The 16962-nt window shown below is 52.4% G+C and overlaps 6 protein-coding genes across 6 annotated transcripts; 2 read left to right on the top strand and 4 right to left on the bottom strand.

Moving 5' to 3' along the window:
• Positions 1–765: 765 nt before the first annotated feature.
• On the top strand, positions 766–2942 carry LIPE (Hormone-sensitive lipase; the record flags this gene model as incomplete). Its single annotated transcript, XM_066130126.1, has 2 exons — positions 766–857; positions 917–2942. 2 exons carry the CDS (start codon positions 766–768, stop codon positions 2940–2942), a joined length of 2118 nt encoding a protein of 705 aa, XP_065986439.1.
• Positions 2943–4610: 1668 nt separating this feature from the next.
• On the top strand, positions 4611–6422 carry GAD_0 (Glutamate decarboxylase; the record flags this gene model as incomplete). The annotated part of the gene is made up of 5 exons (XM_014687781.1): positions 4611–4876; positions 4933–4960; positions 5010–5615; positions 5683–6315; positions 6369–6422. The coding sequence occupies 5 exons, from the start codon at positions 4611–4613 to the stop codon at positions 6420–6422; spliced, it is 1587 nt and encodes a 528-aa protein (XP_014543267.1).
• A 317-nt stretch (positions 6423–6739) lies between these two features.
• arg-8 (Acetylornithine aminotransferase) lies at positions 6740–8316 on the bottom strand (the record flags this gene model as incomplete). The annotated part of the gene is made up of 3 exons (XM_014687780.1): positions 6740–7765; positions 7867–8106; positions 8185–8316. The coding sequence occupies 3 exons, from the start codon at positions 8314–8316 to the stop codon at positions 6740–6742; spliced, it is 1398 nt and encodes a 465-aa protein (XP_014543266.1).
• Positions 8317–9083: 767 nt separating this feature from the next.
• Positions 9084–10209, bottom strand: ATG27 (Autophagy-related protein 27; the record flags this gene model as incomplete). The annotated part of the gene is made up of 3 exons (XM_014687779.1): positions 9084–9279; positions 9343–9937; positions 10002–10209. The coding sequence occupies 3 exons, from the start codon at positions 10207–10209 to the stop codon at positions 9084–9086; spliced, it is 999 nt and encodes a 332-aa protein (XP_014543265.1).
• A 919-nt stretch (positions 10210–11128) lies between these two features.
• spt20 (SAGA complex subunit spt20) lies at positions 11129–14343 on the bottom strand (the record flags this gene model as incomplete). The annotated part of the gene is made up of 2 exons (XM_014687778.1): positions 11129–13938; positions 14013–14343. 2 exons carry the CDS (start codon positions 14341–14343, stop codon positions 11129–11131), a joined length of 3141 nt encoding a protein of 1046 aa, XP_014543264.1.
• Positions 14344–15265: 922 nt separating this feature from the next.
• On the bottom strand, positions 15266–16618 carry G6M90_00g033330 (uncharacterized protein; the record flags this gene model as incomplete). Its single annotated transcript, XM_014687777.1, has 3 exons — positions 15266–15677; positions 15741–15937; positions 16001–16618. The coding sequence occupies 3 exons, from the start codon at positions 16616–16618 to the stop codon at positions 15266–15268; spliced, it is 1227 nt and encodes a 408-aa protein (XP_014543263.1).
• Positions 16619–16962: the final 344 nt, after the last annotated feature.

Raw genomic sequence — 16962 nt, 5'->3', positions numbered from 1 at the left:
TTAATCTGCGATGCAGCATCTGGCTCAGGAAATCTCGGGTTGCGACAAAGCTAATATGTCGCAGCACTGAGCCCATGTTTTGACGTGAGGAGGACTGACCACTCATTACAATTGACTTGATTGGCCAAGTCTCCCTTGTACCTTCCCCACGAACTTGCGGCGACATTAGTGCCAGCTCAGTCAGACCGGCACCAACGCAGCTTTCACATGCCAGTCCTGGACAGACGTCAGCAGCCCACCACTGCGCCTTTCTTCGCACTCGTCCAGTCTGCATCCGTCCAAAAAGACTGGTGTCACGAGCCCCTTCACGGGCCAGACTAAGCATGCAAAATAACCATAGAATGGCCTGCCACCGACTTTTCCTACATTACATGTACAACTTCTGTCTCTGCCTGGGGGCTGTCCAAACTGTCTATTCTCCCACCGAGTAATATATGTTTGATGCATCCCCAGAAGTCGCCAGAGTACGGTTACTCCTGTTCTATTTTCAGACACCCTTTGACCCATTGTCTCGACTCTCGGGTCTGAACGCACGACGCCACCGACATATTTGTTTCCCTCTCTCGCATTTACGCCTTCGTCTGTTGCATTTCTCCATTGTACCAATTGAACATTTACATTGCGGTAGCGGTTTGTCTAACACAATGAGCCGGGTCGCTGCTGGCTGATACTACCAAAATTTCTGTGCTGCCGTCGACTTTCACATGTCAGATCCTGCGACGGCAAAGACCCTTCCCTAAACAATCACCCCTACAAACAATCAGCATGATAGACCACGTCTTAGGGCGGCCGTCGTCAAAGTCAAGGCGACTTCAGGTCCTGGCCGTGTTATCTCTATGGTCCTTTTATTTGTATAGGTATATGCGATACCGACAGCCCATCATGCATACAGCGTTCGAGACTAACGTCATCCTAGAGGACACAGACATGGACCGCCCGGGGCCCAGTCACTTTCTAAATTCTTCACCAAGCGCCTTACAGCGTGGCAAATATCTGCCCTGACAATCATCTATCTCTATGCTGCTCGAAACTTCAGCGCCCTTGTTGGCCTGGCCAGCCCTGAGCCCATGGCCAACATGTACGACACGACTTACTTCCGCGCCACTTGGGTCCTAACCGCTCTGGACGCTGGGTTTTGGACGGCAATGAAGATCAAAGTCAAATGGATGAGGGACCTGGCGAGCATCCTGTTCTCTCTATTTTACCTAGTAGCCGCAGAACGAGCGGATGAGAAGGTCCGCAAAGTCCGAGGTATGATCACGGTCGAGCACCTTCGCGTTGCGTGGAACAAAGGCACGACACCTTATCTGAGTGTACTACAACGCCTAATGCGACCCCGATTCACAAGATGGCCTCCAAGGCAAATTCGAATTCCCCGGCCATCGAATAGTGATTACAAGGAGCCCATCCTGGGATGGTTGTATTTCGACGGGCCACTAGCGGACTTGCTGCTTCACAGCAGACTTGTGCTGGATGTTCCTGGCGGAGGCTTTGTTGCCATGGACCCTCGATGCAACGATGACAAGCTCCTTGCTTGGGCATCAAAGTCTGGGCTGCCTATTCTTAGTCTGGACTATAAAAAGGCCCCAGAATTTCCCTATCCCTATGCCGTCAATGAGATATTTGACGTCTATGCCGCCATCATCAATACAAAAGGGCGTTGCATCGGCCTGTCAGGTCGCGAGACGCCTCGAATTATTATCACGGGCGATAGTGCTGGAGCCAACCTTGCTGTCTCCGCAACCTTGATGATTACCGAGACGAGTGATGGTGAGTTCCGGCGATTTGCTGGCCGAGGAGCACTGCCCGCTCCAGACGGTTTGGTGTGTTTCTATCCAGCCCTGGACATGAATATCGGAAACTGGATGACAGATGAGCAAATGTCGTTGATTAGAGACCGTAAGATGCGCAAGACAAATAGAACTATTGCCCGACGCAAAAGCATGCAATACAACCAACTGGTGGGAACACCACATCACTCCGATGACGAAGACGAAATCACTCCTCCTGAATCAACTTCTATCCCGCCCAGAAGTCCTCACGATTGCCAACCTCAATTCTCCCACACTGGGCCGCGGTCTTTTACCTCAGATACGGAGAGGAACGGACCCAAAAAGGTGGACAACATGTCTCACCACTCGCAGCCGATGCAAACTCGTCTCGCAACATCCTCCATGATTTCCTACTTTAATGACCGAGTCCTCACTCCGGAAATGATGCGAGCCATGATTATCCTCTACATCGGACCCCATAATCGACCCGACTTCTCGCAGGATTATCTCTTAAGTCCGGTCCTCGCGCCTGAAAACCTTCTCGCCAGGTTCCCCAAAACATACTTTATGACGGGCGAACGTGATCCTCTCGTCGATGACACCGTCATCTTCGCAGGCCGTCTCCGTCGCGCCAAAGAGGCCGTAGCAAGGGAACAAAACCGGCCCTTTGACGACACTGAAGCAGCTGAAGTAGCTCTCATCCCCGGAGTCTCCCATGGATTCATGCAATTCCCTGGAATTTATCCTCCTGCATGGAAACACTTTGATCGGTGCGTTCTCTGGTTCGAACAGCTCTTCCTCGAAGCAGAGCATCTCCGCACCAAGAACCAACACCCTACTCATCTCTCCCCGCGCACAGAAAGGATGGCATACCACAGTGAGCAACGACAACATCATCAACATCACTTGGCGGAGTCTAGTGGTGACGAAGATAAGCCATTGGAGATTAGCATGACCAAGCTAAATAGGGGACGGGGCTCAAATGCTTCTGGGGCAGAGAAGCTTGAAATGGTATCAAATGAGAAGGGAAATGGCGATGCGCAGAAACATAAGAAGAAGATATTGAGTAAGAATAAGAGTCTCATCAAGTTAGGCAGTACAGATGACCTGTTGGATAGAAGAATGGAGGGGTTGGCAGGTGGGCTGACGGGGACAGGGGAGGACAATTAGTTCTGGTACATATCAGAATGCTCGAGTGACCGTGTGGGTGTTGATAGTAGATGGTGTCTGGAAGCAATTCATGCGAAATGTGCTAGATCATCAACCTTGGAATAACAAGTGACAAAGCTCTTGGTACTAAGTACTAGGCACCCTAGTACACAGTCAAAGTTGCCAGGTTGTGAGGTGGTCAGCTACAAGAGTATCCCTTCGAATGTGCGCAGGTCTAATTTTTGTAACGGACCAGGGTTCTAGCCAATAATAATTACTTATTTAAAAGATATATACTTAGAGATTATAATTTTAAAGATACTTAAGTATATAAGAATATACTAGTTATTATTATTAATAAGAAAGTATATTTAAGTATCCTTAAATATCCTTAAGTATCCTTAAGTATCATAAAAAAAGTGGGTTGAATACATCAATTGGACCTGCGCACATTCAAAGGGATACCGTGTCGCTCTTGCCCAATTGCATGGCAGACGACTGGCGACGACTTCCAGGTTTTCTGTCGAACCCCGCGGGGAGGCTTCAGATGTTACATCCTCCCTTCTTTTCTACCCCATCCATCAGAGACCTCACTTGAGCCAGGCTGGTGCCTAAATGCTAACTAAGCATGAATACCCTCTGCACTTTTGATTGTCTTGGCGAAAATGTGTCTCACGGAAATGACATGTAAGCTTCTAGGCCATGCCATCCTTGGTTCTCACACCCATTAACCTCCTATGCATTGGTTCCGGCCAGTAGCACAGTGTCTCGTCGAATCAGCCCTCAACTTCTCAAGTGCCACGACAAAAAGCTGGCATAAGGACGGACTGCTGGGTGGATTGAGTTGAGCACAGTCGCCGTCCAAACATCTGAATCCCGGCACAAAGCGCAAACTCGGGTCATTCTGCCGACTGCGGCCATGTTTCACATCACCTCGTCTTCATGAAGCCCTCACAACTCATGGTACGGGGTAGGAACCAGGTGCCCGGTATCCAAGAGCTAGTCGGTACTACTCCGTCGTCCCATAGACCCTGGTGGTGGCGCTCGGCAAGCACGGCTGTGATCTGGCGCGGCTTTAGTGGGGAGGGGAAGCGAGTGTTAAAGCTGTGTTGGTGAAGTAGTATTGCGGCTTTGGGTACTACTATTGTCTTTATGCGCGCGTTATTGCCCCTCGTTCCAGGCCCATATTTCGCTGCCCCGAGGTGAGCCGTCAGATCCGAGGCGCCAACACAGTTTGGTGGTAGGATGCAGCGAAATCCATCGTGACCCCTGGCCTAGTCACCAGGGGCTATCGAACCAGGACAAAGAGGGATTATGGACGCAGCCCCGCCACTGCCGGTCGTGCTGAACAAAGTAATTATATTGGTCAGTTTTATTGTTTCGAACCTGGAGGGGCTCAAGCTAGACCTAGCCACGAGCTGCAAGAGAGGTTGCGCTGAAGCACACATTCAGGCTGTGTGTTGCTGACGTCGAGTGATTAAGCTCTTAGTCGTTAAGGTTCAGCATATGGCCGGAGCTATTAACATGTCCCACGCTCCCCTCTTCTCGTTGTGTTGAAAATCCTTTTCTGGTCTCTCGATCTTCTCTGTCTTCTCTATCTAACATCTTTTTCAGCTTCGTGAGACCGCTTCAGTCCCGTTTAAATCCGCCTTTGGTGTCTTTGTCCATCACCCAGCATTCCACGTCATCATGGTTCATCTCAGTGCCATCAACAAGGACGACAGCGGCAGCGCTGCGAGCATTGCCAATGACGCAGTTGCCCACCTGACTCAAAAAGCCCGTAGTACTTTGAAGCTGTCGTCCGAGGAAGATAGCCTCACTACCAGTGTTTACGGCTCCCGCTTCGCGGAGCAGGAGTTGCCCAGATTCACCATGCCAGAGCGTGCGATGCCCCGCGAGATTGCTTATAGAATGATCAAGGACGATCTTAGTTTGGATAACAACCCCAAGCTCAAGTATGTCTGCATTTATCAGTCTGCATAGCACGTCAGCATTATTCTAACAGTAGCAGTCTAGCGTCTTTTGTCACTACTTACATGGTTGGTCGCCTCAACTCCTGGCAAACGACATATACTGACTGGCGAATAGGAAGACGAGGCTGAGAAGTTGATGGCTCACTCCCTCTCCAAGAACTTCATCGACTACGAGGAATACCCCCAGTCAGCTGACATTCAAAGCCGATGCGTCAACATGATAGGCGATTTGTTCCATGCACCCAGTGGCAATGGGATCGGGTGTTCAAGTGTGGGTTCCTCTGAGGCTATTATGCTGGCTGTGTTGGCGATGAAGCGTCGTTGGAAGATTCGCCGCCAGGCTGAAGGCAAAAGCACTGAACGCCCTAACCTCATCATGTCATCCGCGGTCCAGGTGTGCTGGGAGAAGGCTACCCGCTATTTTGAGATTGAGGAGAAGTTTATTAACTGTACTCCGACACGCTTTGTCATTGATCCTGAGGAAATGGTGGCCAAGTGTGATGAAAACACCATCGGCTGTGTTCTCATTTTGGGTACGACTTACACTGGTGACTATGAAGATGTCAAGGCGGTGAACGACTTGTTGATTGAGAAGAACATTGATGTTCCTATCCACGTGGATGCTGCCAGTGGTGGCTTCGTCGCTCCATTTGTCGTGCCTGACCTGGAGTGGGACTTTAGATGCGACAAGGTCGTCTCCATCAACGTCTCGGGCCATAAGGTATGCTGATACTATGCTTCTCAACTATTCAAGGTTTTTCCCTTGTAGCTCTCTAACGCATCAGCAGTATGGTCTGGTCTACCCTGGTGTAGGTTGGGCCATTTGGCGAGCTGCCGAATATCTTCCCCAAGACCTCGTCTTCAACATCGACTACCTCGGAGCCCAGCAGTCATCTTTTACTCTAAATTTCTCCAAGGGAGCATCCCAAGTCATCGGACAGTATTACCAGCTTATACGTCTTGGCAAGCAAGGCTACCGCCTTATCATGAGCAACCTGACCCGCACAGCTGACTATCTTAGCGACTCTCTCCAGAAGCTCGGGTTTATCATCATGTCTAAACGTGCCGGAGAGGGTCTACCCCTTGTCGCTTTTCGATTTCCGGAACCCAATGAAGGTGGTCGCGAAGACCGCCATTACGACGAATTTACCCTGGCTCGTCAACTCCGATCCCGAGGATGGGTTGTCCCCGCATACACCATGGCGCCCAACACTAACAAGATGAAGATGCTGCGTGTTGTTGTTCGTGAAGACTTTTCCCGTAGCAGATGCGATGTCCTGATTCACGATATCAAGATCTGCCTCGGCATGTTGGAGGAAATGGATCGCGAGACGATCAAGCGACAGGAGGAGTACATCAAGACGCATTTGACGTCCTCTGGCCGAGCTCAAGAATCTATTCACAAGCCTCGACATTTCAAAGTATGTCTCATCATTCGTCTGCTTTCATATGAATCGTGGCTCACAATTTGCAGGATGATGATCATTCCCTTCAGGGCAAGACTGGCAAGACTCATGCGGCTTGTTAATTAGCAATACTTTTCATATGCTGAAAAGTATCAATTTGGCTTGCCATGCCATCGGAGCAGTACTTAGACTCACTCCTCGGAAAAGTTACCACTGCCGTGAGGAAATGCCACAGTATATCATTAGCACATTTATAAAATGCAAAGCCAGTTTATACATTCAGGTGACTTTAAACACGGTGATTGTTCACGAGTACCCTTATCCAGAGTCATTAGCCAACGGGACCCGTAATAAGACGCGCCAGTCAGAATGCAATTATATATGCCGCTATACGTCTTTTCCACACGACAAGACGTCAACCTATCTGTGAGGCACAATCCTACCTCGTCGCAGCAATTGCATCCTCCAGAATCTGTAAGCCCTGCGCAATCTCCTCATCCGTCACCACCAAGCTTGGCACAAAACGCAAAGTATTCGTTCCCGCCGTAATCACCAACAAACCCCTCTCCCTCGCCGCCTTGACAATAGCACTAGGATCCTCCGTCAGCTGCAGGCCCAGTATCAGTCCGCGACCCCTAACTTCCGTAACCAGCTCCGGAAACCGTTCCTTCAACTTGGCAAACCCATCCTGGAACAGCTTCGACTTTTCAAGAACCCCCCGCTGTAGTGCGGGATCAGAAAGCCTCTCGACGAGGTAATGCGCCAGCCGACACGCCAAGGGGTTCCCGCCAAACGTAGTCCCATGGTCGCCAACCTTGATCTTGTCGCTCACAAAGTCGTTGACCACAACCGCACCGATCGGGAACCCGTTGCCCAGGGCCTTGGCGGTCGTAATAATATCCGGGTGCGCATCCCTGGGCAGGCTCCCATGCGCCCAGAGACTGCCCGTCCTCCCCATCCCGCACTGGATCTCGTCGTAGATGAGCACTGCGCCCACCTCGCGACACCTCTTGGCCAGCGCAACGAGGAACTCTTCCGAGGCGGCCATGACGCCGCCCTCGCCCTGGATCGGCTCAACAATGACGCCGCAGGTCCTCTCTGTGACGAGGTCCTTGATGCCGGCGACGTCGTTGTACACGCCCTGCACGAAGCCCGGGACCATGGGCGCAAACGGCTTCTGGTACTTGGGGTTGTGCGTCGCCGACAGCGCGCCCATTGTGCGCCCGTGAAAGGCGTTTCCAAACGACACGACCTCGACCTTGCCGCCCGACGGGTCGACAACCTTGCCCGTCTTGCGGGCAAACTTGATGGCCGCCTCGTTGGCCTCGCTGCCCGAGTTGCACACAAACACCCTCGAGGCGTTGTGCATGCCCCCCGACGACAGCGTCTTCTCCACAAGGAGCTTGGACAGCGCGCCCGTCCACGGATTGTAGTACAAGTTTGAGGCGTGGATAAGCGTCTTGGCCTGCGAACCCAGAAAGAACGAAAAAGTTAATCAAGAAGAATTGCCAATTTTGCACACGGCATCGCGCCCGGGTGCACCAACAAGGAAAGGGGGGAACCAACCTGCTGCGTCAGAAGCCGGGTAAACTCGGCGTCACTGTGGCCCAGCGACGTGACGGCTATGCCGGCCGTGAAGTCGAGATACTTCCTGTTCTCAACGTCCCACAGCCACGAGCCCTCGCCCTGGACGAACACGGGCGGCGGCCGCGCATACGTGGCCACCATGTACGGCGCGTGTTCGCTGACGAGCGCGGCCGAGGGCGAGTCGGCGCCCGGGTCGGGATTGGGAAGCTCGGCGTCCCTCTGCGACAAAAACCCCCCCCGTCAGTCAGCGTCCGTGGATCAAGGACAATCGGCGGGTAGGGACCTATGTAGACTCACGTTGATAGTCTTCTTCGCGGCGTCGGAGAGGTTCGACGCCGTCGACGTAAAGCGCCGCGTGCTCGGGGAGGCGGCGGCGGCCCATGTCCTCGTCGTCAGGGCGAGTTGCCGAACTGGAAGCCTCATGGCCATGGTTGTTTTTCTTCTGGCCTCCCTTACAATCTGTCAGATGACAAACGGTCGGGATTTGAGCAATTGTAAACGGCGGCAGACGTTTGGATTGGGGTGGCCGCTGGAGGGGGGTTATCAGACTGTCCATGGAAGGGCGTTGACATTTCATAGCTCGCTTATCGATAACGCGTCTCCGGTCTCGCTGTGCCGCTGCCGCTGTGTCGAGTGACTCGGCATGACTGGGCCGGATGCGACAAGAAACGACTTGAGAGTTGCAACATGGCAGCTTGGAGACTTACATGACCCTCAAGCGCTAGCAGATGCACTTCTGCAACGGGTGAGGCTGTCAGCCCATCACTGTGCCTTGGTTCCATTTTCTTAACCACCCAATTTTACTATTGCAACACGTCTAGGAGGGAGGTGCTTGATGCTCTTGTGGTTACAGGCCATGATAATCATACTGTAATTCATATTTTTACCACCTAGCCAGGTCCATTTACGAGCTTCATTGTATACAAAAGTGATGCTTCCCGTCCTTCATCAATTCTACCGTCGACAAGCCCGCCCGTCACAGCCGTCTGCAAACATCTCACGCGAGACCGGCATCTTCATTCCCTTTGCATTATCTGTACAATAGCGCAAACCAATTCTTCCAATGCGCCTCAAAAAAGAGAAGAAAGAAAAAACGCGGCCCAGTTACAGGACATCCCTCTCGACTCGAGCGCTGCTCCAGACTCGCTTGTTTATCCCATTTGTTACACCCTCTCTAAAGTGTCCAACGAACCCTCCTAGACGGCGCTGTACCCTCCGCGACTTCCTGTGCCTTGGACAGTGTTCAGCACGCGTCTCGTCCAATCCTTCAGCAGATACGGGATGTCCCGGATGGTGTCACCATGAGGGAGTAAATCCCATCCCCGAGCACCGTAGCGGTTGTAGTTGAGCCAGGAGCCGAAGATGAGATATGCTGCGATGCCCAAGAAGGCACTTCATATACCGTTAGCAGATTGCACATGGAAAACGCAAAATCCAGTGTTGGTAACCACTCACACTATGACAAGCCAGGTGAAGAAGCCCCAAGAAGCGCTGCTGTCCCCACCGTCACCATTTTTATTGTCATTGTCTCCATCTCGCTTCTCGCATGCATACTTGGTATGCCAGGTAAGTCGCAGGACATCGGCGTCCTTTTCCGGTCCGTAGCTCTCCCAGAGCAGCGCAGCCTTGTCGCTTTTCAGCTGGTGCTCCCCAAAAGACTCATCTTTGTCACCGTCACCGTCCTTGCCGTCCTTGCCGTCCTTATCGTCCTTATCGTCCTCTTTCTTATCCTCACGGCGGCGAAGCTTGGAGTACTTGTCCTCCGACTCCCACTCCCCCTCGTTGCCCTCCTTGTCCGGGTCGCAAAGAAACTCGACAACAGCCTTCTGCTCGCGGCGATCCTTGACAGGCCCACTGAGGGGATGCTTGCCGCCCTTGAGCACCAGCCGCAAGCCCTGCTTCTTGGAATCGCTGTTTGAGTCGCTGCCATTTAACCTCGTCGCCTCGTACTCAAACTGGGATCCGCCCACGTTCTCCAGACTGCCGGCGATGGCAGTGACCGTTTCGACCTTGTCCACATCGCCTTGAATAAATCGCGAAATAGCACACACTGCACAAGGCTTTTGTCAGCAATCACATACTCGGGTTGGTTCCAACAGGGAGCCACGGCGTACCTCTGGTGCCGTTAGGGCACTCTTCCGTGGATTTACTCGTGCCACTCTTCTTCAATGGCTGGCACACATCCAATGTATAGGTTGTATTATGATGCGTGTGTGTCACCGAGTCGTACTTGGAGGTGACGACAGAATGCGGGCCCTTGAGCTTCTCCAGGTTGAATTTATAACCATGAATAAGGATATTTTCGCAGTGCAGCATGGCCATGCTGGACAGGGGTGCCAGTAGGAGAGGCAGCAAGACTGCCGATACCTGTGGCGGATGCATCGGATCTAGTTGGTGATGGAGTCGACCTTGGGGCGGACGAGGCGATGCTGACGAGACGCGGGAGGGAAAGCGTACAAAAGGGACGATTCGGAGCGGAGAGTCGGTCGCTATGCAAGTTCAAAAAAGAGAATAGTAAAAGAGAGACGAGAATACACCACTTTATCCCCCTAGAGGCCGGGTGAAATGTGTCACGTTAAGCTGCAGTCTAAGCCCGGGCTGCTGGACGTGGTCGAATCCAAAGTCCAAATCTTGGACGTGACCACTTGAGCAGCTTCCGTCCTTGGCGTCTTGGGCGGTTGTGTCATGACGGAACCTCTCTGTGCTTCTGTGGAGAAGACACGTGACCCGCTTGTCCGTTCTCCGACGCTGTGAAAAGGTGAAGACGGTCAACATTACATGGCCCAGCGGTGACAATGCATTTGCATCAGAATAAAATTAATGCTTTCGTAACCATGATTCATATTCTAACAAGTGTATAATGTACAAAACAACCATCTCCACCTTCCAGGTGAAGCCAGGTAAACGCCATGCTGGAGCTAACACGCAAGTACGCCGCCAGTCTCAAATCCATGTGCTCATCCGCCCGCGCCCATTGTTCGGTCTTTCTGTACATTAAGCAAAACCTCAAATAAAATCCATGGGGTATTCAAAGTCCGCGCCCGATTCTGCGGAAGAAGACAAAACGGTAAGACAAAAGTGGGAAAATAATGTGGCATCGGCTGTACCATAAACTCCAGTACCCATCCCCATCCGGTCAAAAATGCACAAAAAAAGGTCCGCCGGGTGTTTCGTTTTCGTCCCCATCCCATCACATAGCCCGTCGCTGACTGCGTATCATTGGGCATCCTTTTGCATTGTTCTACATGCCTGGGTGTCCCATCATACCGCCCATCCCTTGCATCGCAGCTTGTTGCTGTTGTTGTTGCAGCATCATTTGTTGCTGTTGTGCTCGCCGTTGCACCATGCTCTGTTGAAGCATTTGCTGCGCTTGTAACAAGGAGGACTGCTTCATCTTATCAAGTGTGTCCTGTGGCACGTTTTCAGCGCTGCCAAATTTGGCGACTGCACCCTGCATTAGGCGAGAATATATTTGCCGAGCATTGATTTGTATCTGGGCTTGGATAGGGTTGGCGCCTATTGGCTGCGGTTGAGGTTGGCCCTGCTGCTGCGGGTGGTGTTGTTGCTGCTGCTGTTGCTGCGCTTGTTGCATTTGCATAGCAGCAAAGGCTTGCATATTTGCGTTGCTACCGTTCATCATCTGTCCGCTAACCTGTCTCTGCATTGGATTGTTTATCTGTCCCATTCGTGCCATTTGTTGTAATTGTGCCTGCACCTGTGCTGACATCTGCCTTGTCTGATTGCCTTGCATGTTCTGCTGCAGTTGCGCGTACTGCTGAGCAAACTGCTGCTGCTGGGGTGTCATCATGCCTCCTTGTTGCTGTTGCTGATGCTGTTGCTGCTGAGCTTGTTGCTGCTGCTGTTGCAACATCATTTGCCTCTGCATCATTTGCATCACTTGCTGTTGCTGAGGTGTCATCCCCTGTGGATTCAAGCCCGCGTTCGCACCCCCATTTTGCATAGCCGCCATCTGCTGCTGCTGCTGCTGTGCAATGGCTCTTTGCTGTGCTGCCATTTGCGCAAAGATCTGCGGATTGTGTTGGTTAATGCCCTGTTGATTCATCATCATGGCCTGGCCCATTTGAGAATTCTGAGCCACCATGTTGGGAGGCGGGCTGGCGTGTGTCATCCGTGGAGTGGCTGCCACGGTTTGTCGGTTAATTGGTGTACCGTGAGGCATGTTAGGCGTCGAGTTGGGCATACGAGGAGTGCCAGAATGATGACTCTGTTGACTGCCCCTAGCAGACATGTTATGCGCCATGGGTACGGACATCTGACCGTTCTGAACAGCAGACGGCGGCCGAGGGGGGCTGGTCGCAATGTTGGAGTTGGTCTGCTGCATAGGCACACTGCCGACCATCGGCGAAGACAGCGGTGTTCCTTGCCGAATCACAGGAGACGAGGCGGCTGCAGCTTGAGACATTTGAGCCGGGAAGCGAGGTTGCGCAGCTCCTTGCATATTATTAGCCATAGCACTTTGTCCGCCGGCAGGGACCCCGTTGGAAATGTTGCCAGTAATACCATTTTGCGCAGGGTGAGCATGCTGCGTCGTCTGCTGAGGCTGGGGCTGCTGCTGTTGTTGAGGTGGTTGTTGCTGCGGTTGGGGCTGGGGCTGCGACTGCGGCTTCTGCTGCTGCTGCTGCTGCTGCTGTTGTTGCTGCTGCTGTTGTTGTTGCTGTTGCTGCTGCTGTTGCTGCTGCTGCTGCTGCTTCTGAGCCGTCTGCTGGTTTTGTTGTTGCTGTTGGCTCTGTGCCGCAGCCGCCGCAGTAGAGCGTGCCGCCAACTGTTGCCGTTGGGCTTCCTGTCGCATCTGGTTCTCCTTCAAAACAGCCTCGCGCCTTTGTCGTTCGGCTTCTGCTTGTTGGCGCTGAGCCTGTAGTAACTGCTCCTGTCTCTGAAGCTGTAAACGTCGATCATTCTCCTGTTGTTTAATCTTCTCTTGCTCCTTTTTCTCAGCATGATCTCTCTTGATGTCCTCGATAACTTTGAACCTCTCGAATCTCGGCTCAAACGCCGCTGCATTTGTCTGGGCTTCACCGTCAGTAGCGCTGGACCCTTGAGCTCCAGAGGTATTGCCCGACAGTCTATCATCCAGTACAAGCATGTATCGTTCCTGGTCGGCAGCGGCAGCCTCGTCGGCAGCCATTTCAGCGACAGTCCTCTTTCGAGTCTTTGGTTGAGGCGGGGGCTCAGAGTGCTTGGGATGCGCCATTGCCTCCAATAAAAGAATAGTCTCTTCCGGGTTCCGTGTTGGCTCTAGTATCAAGGGCGCAGTTGTTGCCAAGAGGATCTGTCCTTCGGCCGCATATATGGTGCTGCTGTCCAATTCCATCCTCTCCTTCTTTTGGCGCTTATTTGCGGGAGGTGGCATGCTACTTGCAGTCGGTGTTGGCGGAACGAGGGATAATGGGGTCGACGGCGGTGCAAGCGATGGAGTGTCGTTGACACCCTTGCCGTCGCCTTTTGGGGTAGTGGCCTTGATCTTGAGATCCGATTGTAGAGACTCAGGAGTCGGATGCAAGACGGCGGTGAAAATCTTGGGCTTCGGCGCTTCCTTGGTTGTTGTGGACTCCGATGGTTGTGTTGGAGCAGTCACGCTCTCATTGTCCTTTCCTTCTTCTGGTGACTGCTTTGAGTTGTCGGTATCCTTGCTAGCAATTCCATTTTCCGTAACTTGTTCTTCCTTCGGGAACGGTACGTAGGGCGAAGGCGTTAGACATTGGTTATAGTTGTGAATTGACGACGGTAAGACAGCGTCAGACGTCCGTGAAGCCTTGGTGACAGCCTTTGTTGTTTGGGCGAGAGATTTATGATCGTGGATTTGAACGATGAGACATCCATCATAGAACGGTACCTTGGCTTCGATCAGATATTCTAAAATATCATGCGGAAGTGTGCGCGCTCTAAGATGCTCGATGAATTTTCCCATTGGCGACTTGTAGGGAAACATTCCATCCTGCCCGTCAAATCGGAAGTGGGTAGCGTGTAGGTGAACAACCAAGGAGGGGGGTTTGCCTGAGTATTTGCTCAAGATGTATTGAGAGGTAACAACTAATGATGAGACACTCTGTTAGTTGACAACGTTACGTCGCAGTCAGACGTTGCAGAACAAGGGTATTTTATACCATATGGGGGAGGGCCGTAATCCTTGGCACCAGCATCTACAGAAAACGAGCCAGTACGCATTCCCGCACTGTTTCTCGAATTCCTACCGGCTGCCTGGGATGAGTTTTCGCGGCGCGCCCGGTTGACCGGGCGAACCGTGGAGGCGGTTATAGAGCGATCGCTGGCCGAATTCGGAGCCTGTTTCGCGCTCGTCGGCGGTTTCTTTGCCGACATGGAAGGTGAGGGGGATGAATTTGACGACGCGATGCCGTTGGTTTGAATGCCGGGCGGAACTGGTCGTTTTATCTTGGCCGCGCCATTCTGTTGAACGACGGGGCTGGTAGGCAGCATGGTGGCTCGCGAATGCCGTCCACGGCTGATAGCAGCCTACGCGCGCTCAACAACTCTGCCAGCTGAAGTCGAATCGGAATTCGGAAGCCCAGTATGCGGTCATCGATGCACCCAGGGCGGGTTGGGTTTGGTGTTTATCGGCTCGGAAGCGTTGCGACTCGGAGGTGGAAGGAGATATGGCAAGGCGATGTCTGATGTCGAAAGTCGAGGAGTCGTACTGCGCTAGTGAATTGCGGAGACGTCGATATTTAAAGGCAGAAAGAGTTGGTGTGAGTTTGGCCGTGCAGCGCGGCAGAAAAACTCATGAAAGGGCCCGAAAATGATCCATGAGATATTACCACACAATAATAATTAGTCTGCAGATACCAGGTTTGTAAGTGAATGACGCTGGCGCAGCGCTTCGCACCCTGTTGATGCCAAACGAATGATCATTGATGTTGCGTTTGTATGCCCATGCCGGTCGTCTCACGCGCAGATGAGCGTCACGTGATGCGCCTTGTTCGAAGCACAGTGCCCCCCTTTGAACCCTTTGAATAACCTAGCAGGACATGGAGCCTCATGCTTAGGTTGATTGATAAACAAAGAAGTGTCTAGACGCGAAAAATCAGAGTGCTTCAAACTGTCTAAGCAGAGGGCAGAACCAGTCCGTGCATCAACCATTGAACAAGGTATGAACGTCAGCTGTGCTCCAGATCTCACTTCCATCCTTGCTGCTCCCAATGTTCATTCCGCACCCAGTCCTCAACCACCCCAGATGTTCAAGGCTACATACATTGTCAATTTATCATAAAAATAAATAAAAGTAAAGATGAAAAAAAAAAAAAAAAAAAAAAAAAATATAGACCATACATGTACGTCAACTACAGATCTTATTCACCCTTCATGAAATGACTGCCCAACCATCCTGTATATCACTGGACCGTCACTCCCTACCCTGGACCCTTCGAGCCCAATCATCATGTACCCGCATGCCATCGACCACCACGACTCCACGCCCGCGTCCGACTCGTTCAGGTCTTTGCCACCATTTCTCTACTTGTTTCCCTGTTTTCTCGGCTTCCGACTCGCTATCCGCCAGCCCTCCAGAACCACTCTCAGCGCCAACGACCAGAGTAATGTCGTGCCGTAGCCAAGTTTGGAGAGTAGTGATGATGCTGCCATTGTCTCCACTCAGAGACTCCTGTAGGTACAGGATGTCTGGCTGAATATGACGCAGAATATGAACGTGACCATTTGGCGTTGTGAATGGTAGGATAGTCGTTTCCTTGTCCACCAGGCTAAGAGCCTGGGAATAAACGGCATCGTAGGCGGCATTTGTGTTTGACGGAGCGATGCTGTGTTCATGTTATTAGGAGCTGGGACAAAACCATCAGGTGACGAATGGTGCGGAAGCATACAGAGGGCTCTTGGTCTCTTCGCCAGGGGTTTGGGCTTGATCATGACCAATGTTAGAAAATGATGAGCTCAAAGAAGGCGGCGGGAGGTTACTAGAAGTACCATCCAACATGGGCTCCTTTAGATCCGGCGCATATATCAGGATGTACAACTTGATTTTTGAAAAGTCATTGTGGCGTGGAATGTGGGACAGAATTGACTGTCGTAGCCCGTTAGCTCTGTCATAACATTGCCGATCAGAAATGCAGATGAGTTAGCTTACAGCCAGCTCGTGTGTTCCGTCATCAGATATATCAGAGATCTTTGTATCGGCCGACACGACGATAGCGACAGTCTTCCGGCTTTTCTCCCCGGTGGCGGGAGCGCGACCCTTCTTCGCATCGGCCTCTTCTTGCCAAGGGTTTTCTCCGTACGCTTTATCCTCTTCACGGATAGAAGCAAGGGCCTTGCCCACAGCTGCGCCAGCGGCAGCCATTCCGGCCGCAACCGTCTTGCCAGTCGAGTCGAAGAAGTGTTGAGGGCTGGGCGTCCTTCTCAACGCGCCGGACATGCGTGCTCCCCATCCCCCCGCAGAAACATCACTGGGAGCCGTAGCTACGCCATAGGATGCAGCATCATCGCCTTGTTGATACAGTCGAGGAGGTTGTTGGGGCCCTCGCGAATCGCGCTGCGAAGCACCGTAAGGGGGGTTGTCCCCGTAATCAGCGTTCTCATAATCCAAGCCCGGCTCGTGCTCATTATCCTCCTCGTCTTCTTTGCGCTGGCTCCATATCCAGGCGGCCACCCCAGCAGTTGCGACTGTGAGGGTTATGGCAAGCGGCACCCAGTGGCTCCAGACACCGCGCCGGGAGGTACCACGGTCGTACCGATCTGGAGACATTTATGCGAAGGAGTGGTATCGCATTTCCTGGAGACTGGCAGACGAGGATAGGGACAGGATTTCAGATTCAATGCGTCTGGGCAATATTCGGAGAGATGAACCAGAGTCGTTAGGTGTGGCGCAAAAGGAAAATGGTTGGAATGATGCCGCAGACTGAAGATGCGGACCGTTAATAACTGGGACGGGTTTGGTGGCTGGTGGGTGTCGTCAAGGTTCATCTTGTCCAATGTCAACAATGGGGTGGAGCGCCTCTTTTCCGTGCCCAGCAACGCTTTGGGTTGGCCCGAGGTACCAGAGCTCGGAGAGCGGGACCACCAAAGATCCGGTGCCGAGGGGTGGAGCTG

This window comes from Metarhizium brunneum, chromosome 2, assembly GCF_013426205.1.
Source record: "Metarhizium brunneum chromosome 2, complete sequence".
Lineage (NCBI taxonomy): Eukaryota > Fungi > Ascomycota > Sordariomycetes > Hypocreales > Clavicipitaceae > Metarhizium > Metarhizium brunneum.
The sequence above is the reverse complement of the archived record's forward strand: the minus strand, read 5'-3'. Positions and strand labels throughout refer to the sequence as shown.